The 21,598-nt window shown below is 27.8% G+C and overlaps 5 protein-coding genes across 5 annotated transcripts; 1 reads left to right on the top strand and 4 right to left on the bottom strand.

Annotated features, from left to right (window-relative positions):
• Positions 1 to 1,272: 1,272 nt before the first annotated feature.
• OCT59_023827 (uncharacterized protein) lies at positions 1,273 to 4,387 on the bottom strand (the record flags this gene model as incomplete). Its single annotated transcript, XM_066134988.1, has 4 exons — positions 1,273 to 1,991; positions 2,062 to 2,410; positions 2,479 to 3,021; positions 3,101 to 4,387. 4 exons carry the CDS (start codon positions 4,385 to 4,387, stop codon positions 1,273 to 1,275), a joined length of 2,898 nt encoding a protein of 965 aa, XP_065991061.1.
• Positions 4,388 to 5,776: 1,389 nt separating this feature from the next.
• OCT59_023828 (uncharacterized protein) lies at positions 5,777 to 6,471 on the bottom strand. The gene has a single exon (XM_066134989.1). It carries the CDS (start codon positions 6,395 to 6,397, stop codon positions 5,975 to 5,977), a length of 423 nt encoding a protein of 140 aa, XP_065991062.1. The 5' UTR covers positions 6,398 to 6,471; the 3' UTR covers positions 5,777 to 5,974.
• A 6,518-nt stretch (positions 6,472 to 12,989) lies between these two features.
• Positions 12,990 to 13,655, bottom strand: OCT59_023829 (uncharacterized protein; the record flags this gene model as incomplete). The annotated part of the gene is made up of 1 exon (XM_066134990.1): positions 12,990 to 13,655. The coding sequence occupies one exon, from the start codon at positions 13,653 to 13,655 to the stop codon at positions 12,990 to 12,992; it is 666 nt and encodes a 221-aa protein (XP_065991063.1).
• A 66-nt stretch (positions 13,656 to 13,721) lies between these two features.
• Positions 13,722 to 14,415, bottom strand: OCT59_023830 (uncharacterized protein; the record flags this gene model as incomplete). Its single annotated transcript, XM_025332128.2, has 3 exons — positions 13,722 to 13,842; positions 13,924 to 14,074; positions 14,157 to 14,415. 3 exons carry the CDS (start codon positions 14,413 to 14,415, stop codon positions 13,722 to 13,724), a joined length of 531 nt encoding a protein of 176 aa, XP_025176697.2.
• A 3,694-nt stretch (positions 14,416 to 18,109) lies between these two features.
• Positions 18,110 to 21,442, top strand: OCT59_023831 (uncharacterized protein; the record flags this gene model as incomplete). The annotated part of the gene is made up of 6 exons (XM_066134991.1): positions 18,110 to 19,202; positions 19,265 to 19,574; positions 19,664 to 20,078; positions 20,144 to 20,693; positions 20,757 to 20,980; positions 21,044 to 21,442. 6 exons carry the CDS (start codon positions 18,110 to 18,112, stop codon positions 21,440 to 21,442), a joined length of 2,991 nt encoding a protein of 996 aa, XP_065991064.1.
• Between the last annotated feature and the right edge of the window lie 156 nt (positions 21,443 to 21,598).

Genomic DNA, 21,598 nt, shown 5'->3' on the forward strand with positions numbered 1-21,598 from the left:
TTGTATAGTCACCAATGTCTTCTACGTAAACACTGTCAGCACTCAGCACTAATACACACCACCATTTCTTGTATATACTATCCCTATAAAAAATTTTTCAGAAAAATGATCAACGTGTCTGAGTTTCTTCGGAATAAAAACTGAAAAATGACCATTTATCGGAGTTTTTTCCATAATTTTTTCTATAGGGTATAATTATTAAATACAACATAATTAATTTCATACTTAAATAAATGTATAATAAAACTCAATTTTTTTAATCTTACTTTAAATAAATCATTTCGGTGTCTATTATTGAATCTTTACACGCAGTTATATGGATCCGCTTTTACAGTAATTGTCCAAGCTCATCAGCAATTTTAACATCAATAGAAAAAGGTATTAACACAATTGTCAAATTCTTTACATAATTCTTTAAAAGCTTCCTCAATACTTTTTCGTTTTAATTTTTATATCAAAGATTTCGTTTGAGAAATTTTAAATATAAATTTTTTTAACTTGTGTTATAATATCACATAAATCTTGTAAACATGATTTGTTTTATTAAAAAAGATTTTCGTTATTTTCTTTTTTTCTCAACATGAACTCGTTTTTTAATATCGGTTTCAAAAGTTCGTTATTATGTTCAGAAATTTCTACTAATTCGATGATTTCGTTAAAAATTTTCCAATATAATTAATTAAAGTAAGAAATTTTGCAAATGGAACAACCATTGAAACACTAACATTTAAATTTTCAGCGAAATCATCTTTTTTAATCATCATGTCCCACTTCTAGTAATTTAATCGAAAAAAAAGAAAAATAAATCCACGTACAATAATTACAATGTACATGTTACAAAAATATTTCTAATAATTTTGGATTTTATAATAGCAAGTAAATGAAGTAGATACGTCTTTTATTAGATCTTTTTTCGTTACACTTAAAGTATTACATCTGGATAACGGAAATGTATGAACTCATATTACACAAATTGATGACCTATCACTATCAGTTCCTTGCTATTATTAACATTCGCTAATTAACCTGTTAATTGCAATAAGTCTATGAGTAAGTCTATGTATGTAACTTTTTATACCGGTTTATACTTGGATGGAAAAAACCAGAAGTAACGCGTGATAGAGTAACAAAATAGACAGTACGTAACTTGAGAATATTAAGCGAATGCATAATGTAGCGTTAAAATTAAATAATCTATTAGTTAAATAAAAATGAAAGTATATAACAAATAAAAAAAATTTTCTTTAAATAACTTACTTATTTATTAAATTATTATAAGTTATGTGTTTTAGAAAATGTAATAGCAGGTTCATAATCACTATAAGCAGCTAATTTCATATAATATTTAGCTTTTTCTATATCTTTTGTACAACCAATACCATTATAATACATATTTCCAACGTTATACATTGCTACTTTATGACCATCTTCAGCAGCTTTTTCGAAATATTTAAGAGCTTCTGATACATTCTTTTCAACACCTTTACCATTATATAAACAATCTCCATATCTTACTTTTGCATCAGGTAATTCATCTGCTTCATCATCAGCTACCTCTTTAAATAATTCGGCAACAATTTTATCTTTATTTGGAGGACTCTTAACCAATCCTCCTGAAATATAAAATGCTTTGTAATATTTTGCTTTGATTTGATTACTACGGGTTGTTATACTTGTTTTATCCAAGTCTGCATAGGTTTCAAAACATTCATATGCAGTTTTTACATCTCCAGTAAGTTTACCATATTTATACATCTTATGTTGTTTTGCTGCATCAGCGAGTGTCATGTATTTTAATGATGACAAATTAATAGGAGGGGCATATGAATCTTGATCAATGTTGTATGTTCGTTTTGGAGTAGACTTTAGTGCGGAGGGTTTTTTGCTTAAGTTTGAACTACTAGAACCTGATGAATGATCTTTGACGCAATTTCTAAGAACTTCAAACATTTTTGTAATTTTTGGCCTAAAATCTGGGTCCTGATCAACGGCTAAAAAAAATATGTAAAAAAAAAGAAATTAATTAAGTATAATAAATTATATTTTAAATATTTTACATACCTTCAATTTCTAATTGTTTGAATTCCTCTGGCATTTGATTATTCTCAGAAAATGGTTCTCTATATAATTTATTACGTACTTTATCAGCTATTTCCTGAATATCATTAATATCTTGATACGGAGTTTTTTCTTCAGCAATTTCCCAAAGTAAAATTCCAAAACTATAAACCTCACATTTATAATCATATTTATTTGGAAGCTTTTCTAACAATTCAGGTGCACAATAACGAGCTCGTTCTAAATTTTTGCTTTTAGCAACTGAGAAACGATTTAATTTAAAATTTGCAAGTTTTGCTGTCTTATCAAATGTAATTAATATATTCTCAGCCCTAATATCACGATGAAGAATCTAAAAAGAAAAAAAAAAGAATTAAATAAAAAGTTTCGTTTAGTTAAAAGGTTGGTTATAAAAATTACCTCAACAGTTCTTAAAAAATTTAATCCACGGGCAATATCAAGAGACATACGTAATTTTAATCTAAGGTCGAATAGTTTTTTAAAATGTGTATAAAATTCACGTAAATTACCATATTCGGCCCATTCAGTTACCAAATACCACTTATTTTCATCACGAGTAAATCCATAATATTTTATGATATTTTGACAATCATGAAGTTCTTTAAGAATTGTAACTTGGTTTTGTATAATCTTTTCGTCCTTTTTCCCAAGGATAATCTTAAACGCGAATTCTTCATAATTTTTTATGTTATACCATTTAATCACACGTCCATTTTTACGTGGTTTATCCTGAATATAATCAGATAATTTTAGTGGATGTACCTGAAAGATACTATCAATTTTTGTTTGATAGTTCATAAAATTTTCCATTGTATTATTCATTGCATTAACCATCACAACTGTTGAAAAAAACTGATTACTTAAGTTTTTGTCAATCTCTTTTGTATCATCACCAATATCTTTTACGTCAGCACTAATACCAACCATCATTTCTTGTAAATACTATAATTATTAAATTATAACATAATTAATTTTATATTCACATAAATGTATAATAAAACTCAATTTCTTTTAATCTTACTTTAAATAAATCATCTTGATCCGCTTTTAATTGTTCAAACTCATCAGTAATTTTAATTTCAATAGAAAAAGATAATACGTTAACACAATCATCCAATTCTTTACATAATTCTTTAAAAGTTTTTTCAATACTTTTAGCTTTAATATATTTTATTAAAGATTTCATTTGAGAAATTTCTAATATAAATTTTTTAATTCGTGTTATAATATCAAATAAATCTTGTAAATGTATATAATTTATACTGTTAAAAAAATCTTTTCTATCCTCTCTTTCTCCTCTAAGATCTTGTATGGCTGATTCTACAATACGAACTCGTTTTTGTAATATTTTACAAGTTCGTTTGTTATATTCAGCAGCTTCTACTAATTCGATGATTTCGTTATAAGAATTAACAATATCATTAATTAAAGGAAGAAATTTTGCAAATGGAACACTATAATTTAAATTTTCAGCGAAATCATCTTTTTTATTCTTTTTTGATTCAACATCTCCCATTCCTACTTCATACAACTCTGTGCTTTTCCATCCAAAAGCATCTTCTAATTCGCCTAAAATGTCACCCAAATACGTTAATTCTGTTACATGCGATGCTGGGGTTCTAACATTCATACGAGAGAGGGCAGAAAACACTATATAAGCACGAGACTCATGCTGGATAAGATCATCAAAAGATGGTTTATCCAATGCGATCCATGTATGAATATCATTTGCATGAAGACGGTCCATGGCATACGTTGTCTGCATATACCAAATTTCCATGAGCCAATATAACTCTTTCATTCGGAAGTCTTCTACACCATCTAAATCATCATCAAGAGAAATCAGCTCATTCATCTCTGCAGAGGCTTTAAGATTACATATCTGCCAATCTAAATTTCTTATTAATTGTTCATAATTTTCTTTTGTCATAGATATCGTAGGGGCAATAACGAAGTGCAATGCTCCTTGAACATCAGAGGGAAATCGAAGCTTCATTTTATGAGTGTAAAATAAAGCCAATCCTTCAGGAAGAGATGTTCCTTGAGGAATGAAGTAGCAGTGAATATTTTCATTACTGAGACTTTTATTAGGGGTATTGTGAGGACGTCTCAAAGGCACAAAACAGGAGACTCCCTTTGCATTTTTATCATTTATATTATAGTATATTAGATATCCGGGACGTGTATTGTCAAGCTTATAATCTAACCTACAAATTTCTTGATGCATAGCATTGGGACGGTGAACATCCCAAGAAACTTGTGTATAAGTTGAACCTTTTTCCGGTTCTTCTATCGTAATCAGCTCCATTGAAAATCAAGCTCTTACGTGGCCTTATTTTATTATTATAAATTTTTGATTGCCACTGCGCCACAAAATTTCCAATTTCTTCCATGCTATTACTAATCATTAAGTCATGTGACATGTGGTTTTAGGTGTAATAAAAAAATTTCTTATTACGATATTTACATAACCCGGAAAAATACACATATGCATGATCGAAATACCTACTTAGTAACATCCAGGCATGAACCATTTGAGCTTAATGTTGGTCAGCATTAATTTGGTTTCATTTAGATTACCCTGTATAAGTTTAATTTGAATTGTATAAAATGTAAAATGGCTGTGTCAAATATATTACATAGAAATTAGAAAATTTGATCGCCGATGTTACTGCATTAAAAAATTTGCTTAAATAGATTTATGATCATTTTATTATACTTATATGGATATGATCAGAGTCAGGTTCACGATGTGAACTTGACTCTGATCATTATTATTTATACTTTCAAAACGTGATAATCCAAATTCCAAAGTAAAATTTTAAAATGAAAAAACAAATTTTGGAAAATGGATTATATAAACAGTAATGTAAACAAAGTCTATAGTTAGTGCTATTATTAACGTTAATAATTTAATAAATTTTAGCCTAAAGCATACCCAATAAGTCAAAAATCCCATAATAAAAATAAATCATAATTCAATGGAGACGAAATTACTGATTAAGCTATTTAATAAATCATAATATATAATAATAAAATTTAGAAAATAATTATTATCAGTTATGTCATATTAATTCGAAATTTTATTATAATATAATCTTCTCATATTAACAACTTTGTAGTACGAGACTACGAGTTAATAAAATTTCTATATTTAAAAACTAAAATTATATTTTTAATTATTAAGTAATACTAACAACAAAAAAAAAAATTGTGAACACATACGGGAATCTTTGAAATAATAAAAACATACCATCTTCAATTTCAATTCTTTGTCAAATTAATTCTAAAGATTTATAGATGTAGGATTTGTTAGTTTGAAAGCAACCTATATTAATAATATGATTGAACTAAACTTTTTCAATATAGATTAATTTCTTACTTTTATTATGAATAATCATTTAATTTATTATTTTATTATTTATCTAACTTTTATTAAATTATGATTGGTTCTAATTTAATTATTTATATAATGATGCTATTGCAATTAATTGACGGGAGAGTGCTATAAATTTCGCGAAAGTATAGTATATGAAATGTTTTATAAATATAAATATATGATAGTATATAAATTTTAAATTACAATATTCATGGATCAATCAGTGAATTAAAAGCATAATATTCAATTTATATTATATCATGTCTTGGGCAGAATAAACAAATTTATCATGAATGAAAAAACTGCGCCATAAAATTATTTATTTATGATAAGTAAATTTTTTTATAATAATATGATAATATTGAAACTTGTCTTTATTAATAACAAAGTAAAATAACAAATATAAAAGTAAAATAAAAAATTTTACAGAACAATAAAAAATAGTAGTAAACAAATATCAAAATATTACAGGTAAAATATGACAAGTTACAGTAAATTTTAAAATAAGTGAAACTATTAAAACAATTTTCCCAAATCAAATGAAATTTCTCCAAAGGGAAGACTAACACCTATTTCTTTACCAAGTTTAAAACCAATACCTGCAACCTTAGCCTCTACGCCATTGGAGCCAATTGATCCACCAGTGTCAGCACTGAGACCAATTTTTGATTTAAGGCCTCCTACTTCAAGATCTACCAAATCATAACGTGCTTCAACTTTAGCTTTGAGGCCATCAATAGCATTTGCTGCAGCTTTTGCTCCAAGTCCTGCACTTAAAAGTTTAAGATCTCCTACATCATCACAGTATCTGTATGCTGAAGTACCATATTTTGCTTCTGCGGATGCGCCAAACGAATCACTCTTTACTCCAGCTGAGGCTTCGGTGCAAAATAGATGATTGTTACCATCCTGATATGCTCGAATAGATTCTTTATACATCGCGATAATGAAGCTTGGATTATTTTAGTTTTTTTTTTAAGAGTGAAATATTTTTTTTTGAAACTTTTTAGTCTGAAAGGGATTCGGATTTGATATGCCTTTATATAAAAAAATTATCTCATATCGACATTTAGATTGAACCATTTACAACCCGATTTAGTATAATAAAACGTGTTATATTAAATTTTCAAAAATCATTTAAGAACCAATTTAGCATATCAGCTGAACAAACCGTTTAATGATACATTTTTCATCTTCTGATCCAATTTTTGATTACTCATCTGAATAATGTATACATTGTTGACATAGAATGTGTTCTATGCCGTTTTTTCTTAAAAAATTTATACAAATTAAACCTTCTATGAAAAAATCTAAAACCTTTCTTATATTATATACGTAACTATTCTATTAAAACTTTTCATTTATGAAATATTAACATTTAAGAACATTAATTGCATAGTGTGACGGTATATCTATTTGATGGATTTATTTGTAATTATGCAATAAACCACATAAATTTTCTAATTTATCAATCAATTCATTATTACTATAAAAACTTTAACGTTTTTGTTCGTTAATGAATTTTGAACGATAAACCAATCTTAGTATTCATCAAAAAAAATAATTCTTGTTTAGGTTTCAAAAATACAATGTTAAAATTGAACAATAAGATTGCTTCGTAAATTGTATTTGACAGTCTTAAATGATGATTGTCCGGAGCTGAGGCGGATGAATTATACTTTTTAGAAATAAAGTCATCTATTTTATTCATTTCTTAAATTTTTTAAATTGATTTCCAAAAAAAATGACACAAAATATGTATTTCAAATAAGAATCAAAATTTGAAATTTTTTGTAATTTTACGTGGGAATGATTTTTAGACCAGGTTGACCTAGATTTTAAAATAGGATAACAATCTTTTAGCTTGCAGTAATTGATCTAAATTTAACCAAATATGAAAATTAATGATTGAAAGATAGATCGTAATCATGGCGTGTGAATTCGTGATCTACAATTTTAATGGCCTATAATGATATCACCAAATTTATCTAATTTATTGCTATATCAGATATATATACACGCTAGGTAATCTACAAAATCCAATCAGAAAGCTCAAATTGATGGTACCGACTTTTTTGTTTTTGTGTTACATTGCAGTGCGACTCCAATAAAGAATTTAAATAGTTTTTTTTTTTACGTAGTTTATTATAATATACGTTCAGATATGTATATATATATTTTTTTTTAAAAGAAAGAGACGATTTTGAATAAAAGTATTTTACTGCTTTATTATAAAAAATATGTTAAAAAGTATAAGAATTTTTATGTGTAAATTAAATGTTTATACATCGATATAAATAGTAATAACTCGATGTGGCTTTGTAAGGGTCACAATAATTATTTTTTCTTATTTATTTTTAGAAACAAGAGATTAAGAGAGGATTTATTTGATTTGAACCAAAAAAAAAAAATAATGACACAAAAAAAAAAAGTGATGAGTTTATTATTTGTTGTCAATTATTTTTTTTTCAATTTAATATTTCAATATTTAATCATTTTAATTAAAGCAACGTCTCAGCATCGTACTGTAATTAGATTTTTTCATTTATGGCCCGATTTGGAATAACATCAGCAGAATGGATTGTATGTTTTGTCACCTGATTCAATTATATGTGGCTGACTTATCTGACTAATGTGAGAAAAAAATATCGTTAAAAACGTATTTATACTTTTTTTTTTCTTAAATTAGATAGCTAAAACATTTCATATATACATCTGATTGTCCTGTTAGAAATGTTCGTTTGTGAATTATGGACTATATACAACTTGATTTGGAATATGACGAGGCTTTATTTGGAATATCTTTATGAGAATAAATCAGTACTGTACAATTTGTTTACTTTCTAAGAAAATAAACATTGTTGAAGTTCACGTTCGATCACAATTTTAATTTTAATAAAAATTATACTTCTATCAATCAAATCTTTCAGATTTGCGGACCAATCTAAACGATTTATTTCGTCAAGTTAATCTGATAAAGAAAATAAACTTAGTATCCTATTACTGCCCTATTTACTTTAGGTTTTTCACTTAGTTGCTAATTATAGAATTAATCGATAAAGTTATTTTCCCCAGAAATCTTGTGCCATGTTGCTTGTCTTTATTTGTAAATGGTCAAATATTATTTGTAACACATTAATATCGTCAATTTTGGTAATTACCCCAGTCATGGGAAAATCCAAATCTATGGAGTTCGCAAATTTACCACAGCTGGGAAAATGAAAATTTTTTTTAACTATTTTAATTAGTTTAATTAAAAAAAGAAAAAAATGGATTTTTTTTACGTACAGTTCTGATAATAATATGCGAATTGCTGATCGAGTTGCGACAACTAAAGGAAATGATATTTAAATTTTTTAATACAAAATTCATTTTTTTCTTTAATTTTAAAAAAGTATTGTAACAATCAATTTTACAAAAATGTAAACTAAATGTTGCATAATAATTTATAGAAAATACTATATTAATATATCCTTATTAAGTTAACGCTAAGGTTAAAAAACTGCGACCAAAGGCCACAAAATTTGAGTAATAAACTTGCAACTTTTTTAATAAATATAGTACGTACCACTTGTTTAATCGCGTTTAATGATATACAAAATTTAAAAATATTTTACATACTTCAACGGATTAACGATAGTTTTTGATGATTTAAACTTGTGAAAAAATGGATTTTTAATTTATCTATCAAACTATGAGCGTTCTCAAGCACACATCAGAACTAAATAAATAACAAATTGATAAAAGTTTTAATCTAATTGCAGATCTTAAATTACGATAAATATTATTTTGTACTGTACATTCAAAATATCAGCATTGATGGAAACTTATATGAATTCTTCGGAGTCCTATCGATCCGTAATCAATATATATTTTTCCTTATCATGTAATTTAAATATTGAAAAAATTGAAATTATTATCTTGACTTCAATATTCGTCCTACTCCAATTCAGAAATTTCATAATGCAGATTTATCTCATATTTTCAGAGATAAGGACAAAATGAATTGATATACGCCCTACAAAATTTTCAAAATTTTTAGTCACTATCACCTAATACCATATAAGATTTACCACCCTGTTAACTATGCATAAGCAGGGAACCCCAGGACACCTATGTGGCCATCATAGGATCTATGGCAATCTCATATAGTATTTAATAACAACAACTAAGTAAGTGTCATGAGTCATGGCATAGAAATATGTATCGTTTCCACGGGCACCACGCCCTGCCCTCCCATATGGATCGGCTTGGGGATCACCTATGTGGCGTCATTGTAGCTACGACTTGTGCACAAAGCAGATGACTACTAGCCAGTAGCAAATGTATGGTACGTACTACGAGCACATAAACCTCTATGTCAATCATAACAATCCACCATCCGGAAGACTTTCTGCGATCCCTCATCCGGTGAACACGTACTCGTACTTCCATCCGGCAACTGTTATTTATACACCATTTAATGATATGACCCAGCCTCATTTAGTGTTAGCTTGTCCTCTATCACAAATAGATACCAAATTTGGCATTATTTTAAATGTACCGTTTCAGTTGATTTGCCTAAAAAATTGAAAGAATCAAATGTGTGATAGACAGCAGAAAACATGTAAAAAAGAATCACAAAGCATCTAAACTGAAAAGAGTAGTTGGAGTGCGTGGTTTTTCACTTACAAAACAAGTTTCCAATAGCTAGTGAAACTCATACCCATATGTTATCTAAAGGCAGTTCCGCAAGTAAATACAGTTCTTGATGTTGATATATATATTTTTTTCCGCCTTAATATTTATTTACGCATGAAAAAAAAGTATTTATATACGTGTGAGAAAAAAAGTATTTATTTATGTGTGAAAAAAAAGGTATTTATTTGCGCGTAAAAAGTACTAATTAGATATTTAATTGAAAAGAAAGTATTTATAAAAAAAGTATTTAGTTGTGTCTAAAGGAGGAGTGAAAGAGATGGGTGTATTAAAAAAAAAGAAAAAGACTGTATAAATATTATTTTTTGTTGTACAAGCTTTTTATATAAGTATAAATGATATCAACACGCAACAATATCAAATATGATTATATTGTAGCTTTTAATTACCTAATCATAACGTATTTACCTTCTTTTAGTATGTTTATTGTTGGATCAATGTTTGATTCGTCAGAGTTTTTTAGATATAAATTGCAAATTTATCTATACGAAGATTAAACCAAGGAAGATTATATTACGCAACATCCAGATTATTTTATATTAAAAAAATAGATTACTTTATCGATATAACGATAAATTTTTTGCGTAATATTTAGAAATCGGCATTCGACCTTGAACGAAAATCATTCCATAAACAAATCTCATGACGTCATTATATATGATGATGTGCAACTTTTCATTGGTTTTTTTATTTTGCCGTCAAACCTGTTATTATTCAATATGTTTGATATTTATTATATTTATTGATAATAATATCAAAATGCAAGATACAGAGTATACAAATGAATGGGTTAAGCTGTCAATAAAGAATATTTCAAATTTTATGAATACAAACAATTACAATTTAACAATATGGTACCGGAGGTTTTACAAAAATTTATCGTGCAAATTTGTAAAAAACAGAAAACAATTCGCATTAAAATCTTTGACAACATCAAATTATTCATGAGGTAATTTAACTTAATAATAATAATGTTTTTTCATCTATGATCTTTAGTATAATGGTGTAGTTAGCCGAAAAATTCAGAGTAAATTTTCGGCTAACAACACCCAGCCGAAAAAAATTCATGTTGATCTTAAATATTTTATTGGGTCAACATCTACTATTTTTGGCTGAATATTTTTGGCTAAATACACTTTTTTTTAAATAATAGTGTAGTTAGCCGAAATATCCAAATAGCGATCATTGCTCATGTAACCTCCTAATTCACTTTATTATGGTCAATAGCACCCTCTTCCAATATATAATACATTTGTAAAGTTTAAAATCAATCTAAACTTGTTTAATTGTCTAAATTAATGATTTTCGAATCCATAATTCTGGCCGAAATTTTCTTAATTCTGACCTAAAATTGGTTAAATTTGAAAATTCCAGGTAAAATGTAACATCGTATTTATACAAAATAATCTTCAAACTAAATATTGAATATATAACTTCTTGTCAGTCTCTAAGTGTTTATTAAAATATTTTTTCAAATGCTTTTTGTTTTTTGAGTTGGATCTTAGCTAAAAATTAGTATATTAAAAATAAAAAGAATGCAAAAAACTTGAAATTTGTCAAAGATAGTTGAACACTAGCAAAGGGGCTCAACTTATTCTTTTCTTTTCAACTAATGCTGTACCATCGTGGTATGAATAAGGACAAAAAAAGATTTAAAATAAAATAACCTCTCCCCAGTTTATTCTGTTGTGAAGCACGATTGTTTATAGTAAATTCAGGAAGTGGAACTACTCGTAAAGCTAATGGTGGCTTTCAACATCTTTATTGACCAAGTCTTCTAATTTTTCATATATTGTATTCGTAATAGATTTGTATGTTTCCCAAATCATACTGTACCATTTAATTTTGTTAGAAGGTAAATTGACTTCAAACGCTCTAAATTTAACTATTCCTTTCTTGATATTTTACTGGAATAATAATATTGTGTTTTTGTATTGAAAGGTAATTTTGATTTGCAAAACATTCTTTTACAAAACAATTTTCTGATATAATCATCTATAAATAAAAAAATTACATGTAAATCGAATCCTTTCCAAATCTTAAAAGAATTAAAATAACGAACCATAATTGTATTTAAATAATAGAGGAAGCGTCTTAGAAACAGTACTCATCCAACCTGCATAATCTGTTGCATGTCTAGAATAATATTCCAAAAGGTAACAACAATAATAGTACCTTTAATTTCACGACCTAAATTGTAAAAATAAAAAATAATTAATTAATCCACTTAATGATATATAACCGATAATGCTTAAAAATTATTAATTAATCAATACTTGCCTATACAATGATAGATTGCTAATTCCAAAACATTCTCTATTTCATGCTCTTTGGTGTTGTGAATTTTAGCCTCCTTCTTTTTCCAAAATGTTTTCTTGGTATATGTAACTTATTGGCTTTATTAACATCATCATCATTTCCAAATAATATAAATTTTATCAAATGATCACAATTACCAAGAACCAAATTTTCATAACATTGCGTTATTTGATAAATCTCCATATTATACAATTAATATATGCAACCATTTCCTCACACTTCGTTAAAAAAAAGTAGGAAAATATGTTAATCCAGTTTTTTGTTAAGAAATATATCGAATTCGTAAAATAAATAGTAAGCACTTACGAAATGTTCTTTAGTGTAATTTACAAGAAATTTCTTACGTTTATTGATAAATTCCAATGCTTTACACATATGTCTAACTGCACTAGCTTTATCAAAAATATCTTGCTGTCGAATAATTTTTTCCATTTCAATTACAGTATCACTTCGCTACCTTTTTTCTTTTCCGTTCTCTCCTTTTCCATTCTAATAATTTCAATATCATCTTTTTCTATTTTGAGTTATCTAGTTCATCTTTACTCCTGTCCTTTGAAACTTTTTCATACCAATAAACTTTCAAACAAAAATCGTTTAATTTAAAATCATTTAATTTACTACTATATTTAAATTCTTCAATCCGTATTCTTGTCTTTTCTCTTTCTTGATTTACAGGAATACCATTTATCCATATATATTCAAGAAATGGTTTTCCTTCGTTAGGAAGACTATCTTTGTTTTTATTACCATCTTGGATTTGATGCCAAATTTGAACAGTGGACCTACCAACAATAAGTTGTAAAGTTTCTACTTCTGTCCCTTTTTGGTTATGATAAAGGCAATAAGAATTTCTTTCGTAATCACTTGACACCCATGGTTCTTTGTCGGTAACTATTGGTCCGAAATTAACTTTTTTCTCGTAATGTACAATGTGACTAATATCTGGTTGTCTATTTGATTTTTTACCATATTTTTTAAGTAATTCATTTTCTAGACTTATAGCCTTATTTAATTTTTCCTTTTTCTCTTCTTCCTCTTTTTTTTTAACCTCTTTAAGGACCGATGAAACTTTTTCATCATTATCAATTTGGAAAATATTTCCCGAAGTTCTGGCTAGACGAGTAGCAAGAGTAGCAAGATTATCAAGATTATCTTTCTCAAGATCTTTCTTTAATTCCATCGTTGTTTCAATATCTCTAAAATTATTATACATGTCCCAGATTATGATTTTCAGTTTTTTCTCTTTTTAGATACTACCCACTACAACTAGTTTCTTATCTTCTTCAATGAATTCTAATAAGTGAATTTTTTCAATGCTATCAAATTTCTTTGATGTGGCTTCCAAACCATTTTCCATAAAGTATAACCTTAAGAAATAAACATATTAAATTTTAGTTATTTAATACTTTTATACGAGATTTAATGTGCAATATACATGAATTACTTACTTGACAGATTGAAGCTCTCGTGTAAAGCAGAATAGTTGCTTGTTCTTACTGATCGAGAAATTATTTCTATTATACTTTCTTATAAGTTTATCCTGACTATTTTTGACCCTTATTGTAATAGTATCTAATTTCATTTTTCCTAGGTTATAAACTAGAAAAATTAAAAAAAAAAATAAATTTTATTGTGTATAATGTAATAACAGATTTGTAAAATTTTAAAATTTAATTATTACCTTCAAGTAATTGTACGTTTTCTTTGTAATTTTCAACCAGAAAATATTTAGTATAAATACAAGATGAAATTAGGTTTATGCAATCAGATATTTCTGAAGAATCTAATGCCTCTAATTCACGATCGATACATTGCGGATAACCAAATTTTTTATATAAACTAAAATTATCTTTACATTTAAAACTATATATACCACTGAAATTCAATATTACGAATCTTAAAGTAAAACATTCTTCTATTTTCTGAACTAGGAACTTCATTATTGCTTTTGGACACATGTATAAATTTACATATTCCTGAAATACCATAAATATGATGGAAATCAGTCTTACTTGTAGTAATAAAACATAATGGTTTCCTTTTTTAATTTCTAGTCCAACGCGGTAGATGGTGGTCCTAGTTTCTTTTTTTCCCTTTCTTTCTTCTATTTTACTCTTCAGTCCTTCTTATATTATTTATATTATTCATTTATAAATTTTGATTAGGTTGACTGCGGGCAAATTTAGCATGACCCTGTAAGGTATTGTTATTATTTTATTGTTATTGAACAATCACAAAAATCACAATTTATTTTTTTTTTATTTTTGAAATTCCGAAATTCCAAAGAATATGAAAACCCGTTTATTACAGATACTTAGATCATGATTTTTAAAATTATATCATTTTTTTATTTTAAATGAATGTATTTTATTTCGTATTATGTAAAAATAACAATAAACAATATCTGCTCGTAAGTATTGTGATCAAGACAGGTAATCATGTGATTTACACGTATCTGAGCTTCTGAGCTTATTAATCAGATTGTTTTTCGCGTTTCAGGAAAATCTGAAAGTACATGAGTCATTCCAAATAAGTTATGAGTCATTCCGATTTGATTTGAATCTTTTGGTAATTCAGATAACAAAAAAAAATATATAAAAGACCCTACTTCCTCTTTATTATTTCTTTAGTCTTTTCTTTTTAGACTTCACTTTTTTTTCGGTCTTTCTTTTTAGGACTTCTCCCTCTTTTTGTCTTTTATTTTTGGTCTTTTCTTTCTTTTGGTCTTCACTTTTTTTAAGACACTATCTTTTTTTTCTCTGTCTTTTTTAGACTTCACTTTTTTTTCGGTCTTTCTTTTTAAGACTTCTCCCTCTTTTTTTTGGTCTTTCATTTTTGGTTTTTTCTTTCTTTCGGTCTTGTCTTTTCTTTTTAAACTTCACTTTTTTTTCGGTCTTTCTTTTTAGGACTTCTCCCTCTTTTTGTCTTTCATTTTTGGTCTTTTTTCACTTTTTTTAAGACACCATCTTTATTTTTTCTAAGTCTTTTTTTTTGTCTTTTTAGGACTTCACTTTTTTTCGGTCTTTCTTTTTAGGACCTCTCCCTCTTTTTTTTTGGTCTTTCATTTTCGGTTTTTTCTTTCTTTCGGTCTTGTCTTTTCTTTTTAGACTTCACTTTTTTTTCGGTCTTTCTTTTTAGGACTTCTCCCTCTTTTTGTCTTTCATTTTTGGTCTTTTTTCACTTTTTTTAAGCACCATCTTTATTTTTTCTAAGTCTTTTTTTTTGTCTTTTTAGGACTTCACTTTTTTTCGGTCTTTCTTTTTAGGACCTCTCCCTCTTTTTTTTTGGTCTTTCATTTTCGGTTTTTTCTTTCTTTCGGTCTTGTCTTTTCTTTTTAGACCTCACTTTTTTTTCGGTCTTTCTTTTTAGGACTTCTCCCTCTTTTTGTCTTTCATTTTTGGTCTTTTCTTTCTTTCGGTCTTCACTTTTTTTAAGACACCATCTTTTTTTTTTTCTAAGTCTTTTTTTTGTCTTCACTTTTTTTTCGGTCTTTCTTTTTAGGACTTCTCCCTCTTTTTTTTGGTCTTCATTTTCGGTTTTTTCTTTCTTTCGGTCTTCCCTTTTTTTTAAGAAACCGTCTTCTTTTTTTCTAGGTCTTTTTTTTTGGTGAAAATTAAGGGCTTGAGGTGCATTTGCGAAATCAATACTTGGGTTTCAAATTTCAATATTAAAGGTATGTTAAACCATTTCCCTTGTTTCTGGTGAAGGTGAACAAGTGGATGCAATGATCAAGGAAGTTACGGCAACCTTGTGAGTCTGGCAGGTCTATCTATGATAACTCTGTTAACTGACGGACCTGGCTGAGAGATACGGATCAGATCTTCTCAGTGTTGAGGTCTACTATTCCGCAATCAGGAATAGTTATGTGCCTTCCTCAACTTCTTTCATGCAATGATTTGTTCTCATTGAGGACTTTTGGATTCAGAGAACTGGAAGCGCTTCGTGGCCACAGTTTTACTGTGAACGTCCTTCTCTGTTTTCAGAATTTCTGGATGATAACAAATCTTTGTGTGTCCAGGAGAGATGTCAGTGAAAGGACACAATAACCTAAAGCTGTGTTTTTGTAAGTTCTTTCAAACAGATACTTGTAGCTATACCTTTTATTGTGCAATTTTCAGGAACGGACGGTGAAAATATCGACACTAATATATAGGAAGAAGATCCGAACTACTTCGTTATGTTACTTGATACTTTAGAGGGATACTGCCTCACGTCACCTACCAGATAGCAGGATGAAATTTTTGAGTACTTAGCAAAAGCTAACCATCCCTTTTAATTTATAGATGCTATATGTAAATCACGATGGGTCATATTAAGCCTCATTAAAGACCTACGCGTTTGACGCAAAATTTCACTAGAACATATTTCTGCTGTTATTCTACTATTATATTCATTATGATCTCTATGATCTCTTTACTCCACATTACGAATCTATATGAAAAGAAATTAAGTAATTATTATCATTATATATACGTAATACAACTAATATACCGTAAGTCAATATATAATATGTAACTTACCATTATTTTATCTTGAAAATTTCTTCTTAATTCTAATTATTCATGAAAAGTCTAGATTCTTTTTTAAAATTTCTTTTATATTATTAAATGACGATTATAATATTGACGAATAGATGGATGTTTAAGTTGACAAAATTTTTTTCTACAATCAACCCATACCAACACATTCCATCGGGACTTTGCATATGATGTTCAGGCTTATTATTTTTATAACATTTTCTTTTGATATTTTTTGAAAATTTTGAAAATTTTTCTAGTAAATTATCATTAACCACCGCAATATCTGTAACTTTCGGAACCTTATTAACCACAATTTTCGTTTTATTTTTTTTTCTTTTCTTTTTTCTTGTTAATTTTATCAACTTTTTTATTTTCTTATTTAGAAATTTTGTTTATCAAATCATTTAATTGACTGCTTGCATCATTAATTCTATTTTTAAATGGAGGAATTTCTTTTTTATTGTTACATAAATTTTAATTTGTGCTGGAATTTTATTTGTATCAACGTGGATGTGTGTACCAGTTCTTTCTGCAATGGGTTTTATATTACGACCAATTAATTTACCAATTAAATATTTTGAGGAATTGGAATAGTTAAAGTTCTTGTATATTTGGAGTTTTGCATTTTTATTTTTTTTTAATGAAGAGAGTGAGTGAGAGAAAGAATGCTTTTTAAATTTTTTTATTAGGAAATTAATTTCCATATTCGTAAACAAAAAAAAATGCGTGTAACACCTCATGACCTCGAAAGCCTTTCGGCACAATATATTAACCATGTGGTAAGTACGCAAAAATTACCTTTTTGACCCTCCTCGTGCTACTTTTTTGACCCGATCAAAATATGCAAGTTTATGTGTGACAAAATTATATTTTTTTTGACCCGAAATGTGATAATTAGTTATGTGATAAATTAGCATTTAGCAATGACATAATATTATATAAGTAATATAACGTGACTTTCTTTTTGAACACCAACGCGTTATAATCTCGTTCGTTCACTTTATTTGTAATTTGTATACTATATCCAACGCGTTATAATAACGTTCATTCACTTTATTTACTTGTAATTTGTATACTGTATACAGTATTTCCTACTTTTAATTTTTATATTATAATGAATAGTAATAGCTTCGAAAATTTTATTCAGTATAATACTGCTGAAAATTCTGTTAGTGTTCCATTTGGTCGTGTTGCAGAATATTATCTTAAGAACCACCCTTTGCTTAAAAATATTCGTTTAAAAAGTCAGAGCCGAAAAAAAACCCCTGAATTAATTAAAGAAGAGCTTATTTTAGTTGAACGTGTTGAGGGAGCTGTTGACTTTATTGAATGGAGAACAAAAACTGGTCAAACAAAGTCAACAAATCGAATTGATGACATAATCAAATTAACAGAAAAAGGCGAAGAATTAGTTAGACAAATTGAAGCAGGTGTAAAAAAAGATAAATTATGTTGGCAATGGGTGATGTATTGTGCGGGAGATGGTAATTCTTGTCAACGTGAATGTGGTGAAATTGGCAAGTGTATGGAAGGTTGCCAAAATGAAATGTTACCAAATAATCTAAAAAATGGTAACGATATGCATCTTTGTAAACTGCGAATTGTTTCAGAAGTATATTTGTCTCAAATCAATAATTCAAATCCCCTTAAAATAAAAGTATTAAATTCTCATTTGTCATCTAATATTCTTATGACTCATACACCACAAATTGATCGGTTGAGTTTAACTCGGCAAGTACGTGATAATATCATAATTAATCGTAGAGCAGATCACAAAACAACTAAAAATATTAAAGCTAAAATGTTAGCTCCGTACAATGGTGCAAATGAAGAAGTTTTACGAGAAGCATTACATAATCAAAAAGAAATATGTGATGATAAAAAATTGTATAGATTTTTAATACGTGATGATAGACGGACTAAAGAAAGTACAGGTCCATGGACAATCTTGCATTATTTAATTAATGAAATCCTTAAACCAAAAGGATATATTCTTTATTATCAACAACCTGATTTATCTGCAGAAACAAGTTCTGAGCATTTTTATCAATTAACATTATCAGACCAATTATGGTTAAAAAATGCTCAAAGGTATGGAAGACACTGTATTGGAGTTGATAGTAAGTACGATTTAAACAATGATCGTGCACCAGTACTTGCAATTGTAGCTGAAAATAGTGCAGGGTTTGGCACTCCATTGGCATTTGGTAAGAATTAAATCATCTAATTTACCTTTAAGTTTAGAATATAAAGTATATTTTTTATTTAGGTTTATCTAATAAGGAAAATAATTGGACGACCAGTATTGCATTAATGTCATTAAAAAATAATGTACCATGCAATAATCCAGACTGCGAACATAAATGGTATTATGAGGATTTACCAAATGGAAAGGGTTTTAAAAGAATTACAGAATGTGCAAAAAATCATAGTTGGATTCCATTGGTAATGATGGATAAACATCGACCTACTAAAATAGCCACTGAAAAGGTATTGGATCGTACGATCTTATGCTGGTTTCATGTTATGCAAACATTTGGCGAAAATTTAAATAATTGGAATATATCATGGCCATTACGGTAAATATACTATACTGATTGTTGTTTAGCATATAAATTAAAGAAAATAAAAGAAAAGCATGTAATTTTTAGATTTACATTTCTTATAGATACCCAATTGCATTAGCATTTAAAATAATTGGAAGAAGTAGGTCAGTAGATTTAGCTAAAGAACTAGGGTTACTATATGTAAACTTTATCAATTCACTAGATCTTAAACAGGATTTGAAAAATAAATTAATTAAAGATTTGAATAATAACTGGATTTGTGATGAATGGATTTTAAGTTTTATTGATGCGGGAAGGATTCTTGAAAGTACAACGCATATAATGACCACAAATAATTATACAGAAAGGTTAAATCGTACAATTGAATCTCAATACAGTGGCACTAAAACAGTAGTTAATTTTGTTGAAAGATTATATGGTATTCGGCTATTTCGGGAAAATTTAACAAATGAATGTGGTCAGTCAAACTTTGAAGCTGGACTTGCAACAGTATTTGATATGCAAACAATTGAACAGGTATGTATAATATTATTTTATGTTATAATATTTGTTTATATTTATTATTAATTTATTTTGGATAGGAAACGCAAGCCGCACATCTAGCATCAGACAAATTGCGTAGATTAAATCATGGGAAACTATTATTCCTGTTAGGTTATGTTGAATTTGCTGGTGTTGATAATTATTTTTACTTAAAAAAAGGAAATTATCCTTTTACAATAGAAACATCGTATAATGATGAATTAATTAACTTGGATCGTAATGGTTTGAATTTATTAATGCCATTACATAATAAATTAATGGAACAGCATTTAAGCAAGGTTCCAAATCATCATGATCATTCCGAATATTACTTAATTAACATAAAGACTGGAGAATGTACGTGTTTTGATTATATCTGGAACGGACCTTTTAGAGATACTTGCAAGCATTGTCATGCTGCATTAATTTATCAAGAAGCAATCAAGTCTTCCGATATGTTACTTTTTAAACAAGAGATTAAAAAGGAATTAGTACAATATTTTAAAAATAAGCAGAGAGTATTGCCCGTGGAATCAAAAAATATTTCAATATACAATGAAGACATCGAAACTGCTTACTTGGAAATTGTTAATTTATATAACACAAATGGTAATTGATAATCTTATTTGCTTATTTATTATACATACAATAATCTGATTAATGTTATTTTAGGTTTGGCAATATTCAAATCATATTCCCGACCAAATGAAAATAATAATGATCCATTTCGGCCTGTAGAACTAAATAATTATAAAAGTAACAATGGGGCTCCTCCAAAATCATCGGCAAAACCAAGAAAACCAAGTAGAATCCTTAAAGATACTGATCGGAATACACCATTTTCTGAACAAACAAGAAGCACAAAAAGAATTAGGAAAAATATTCGTAATGCTAAGGTATTATAAATTAATGTAATTATTAATCATAATGCTGTTCTTTTCTAACAAAATTTTATTTAGGAAAACATTAAAGGCATAGAAAATCCATATGAACCTTTAATTACATCACCCTTTCAAAATGCTCAACCAACAATTATGCAATCTTATTCGCAAAATAATTATATCCACTCTTTATTACCCATTTCACAATCAATACAAACTCCTATAGATTCTTCTTATGTATATCCTACAAATTTACCAATTTCGTTTCCTAGCACTACACCATACTATTCAAATTCTTCAGTGCAATTAAATAATTGCCCACCAACCCAAAATTCATATTCTTTTACGCCATACCTTGCAAATGTTAACTCCTATTCTGAATCTACACATAATAATATGACGTCCAGTACACCTATGCCAAATTTTTCAAGTTCTGATAGTAGACAACAAGAAAATAGACTATATTATTATGTTTAAATAGAGAAATCTTCAATAAATTTATTGTAATAAAGTTTTTTTCGTAGTGTATTTAAAAAAAAAAATTTTTTTTGGTAGCGCCTGTTAGCCTGTAACACGTTTCATCGCTAATTTATCACATAACTAATTATCACATTTCGGGTCAAAAAAAATATA

This window comes from Rhizophagus irregularis, chromosome 4 (assembly GCF_026210795.1).
Source record: "Rhizophagus irregularis chromosome 4, complete sequence".
NCBI classification, from domain to species: domain Eukaryota; kingdom Fungi; phylum Glomeromycota; class Glomeromycetes; order Glomerales; family Glomeraceae; genus Rhizophagus; species Rhizophagus irregularis.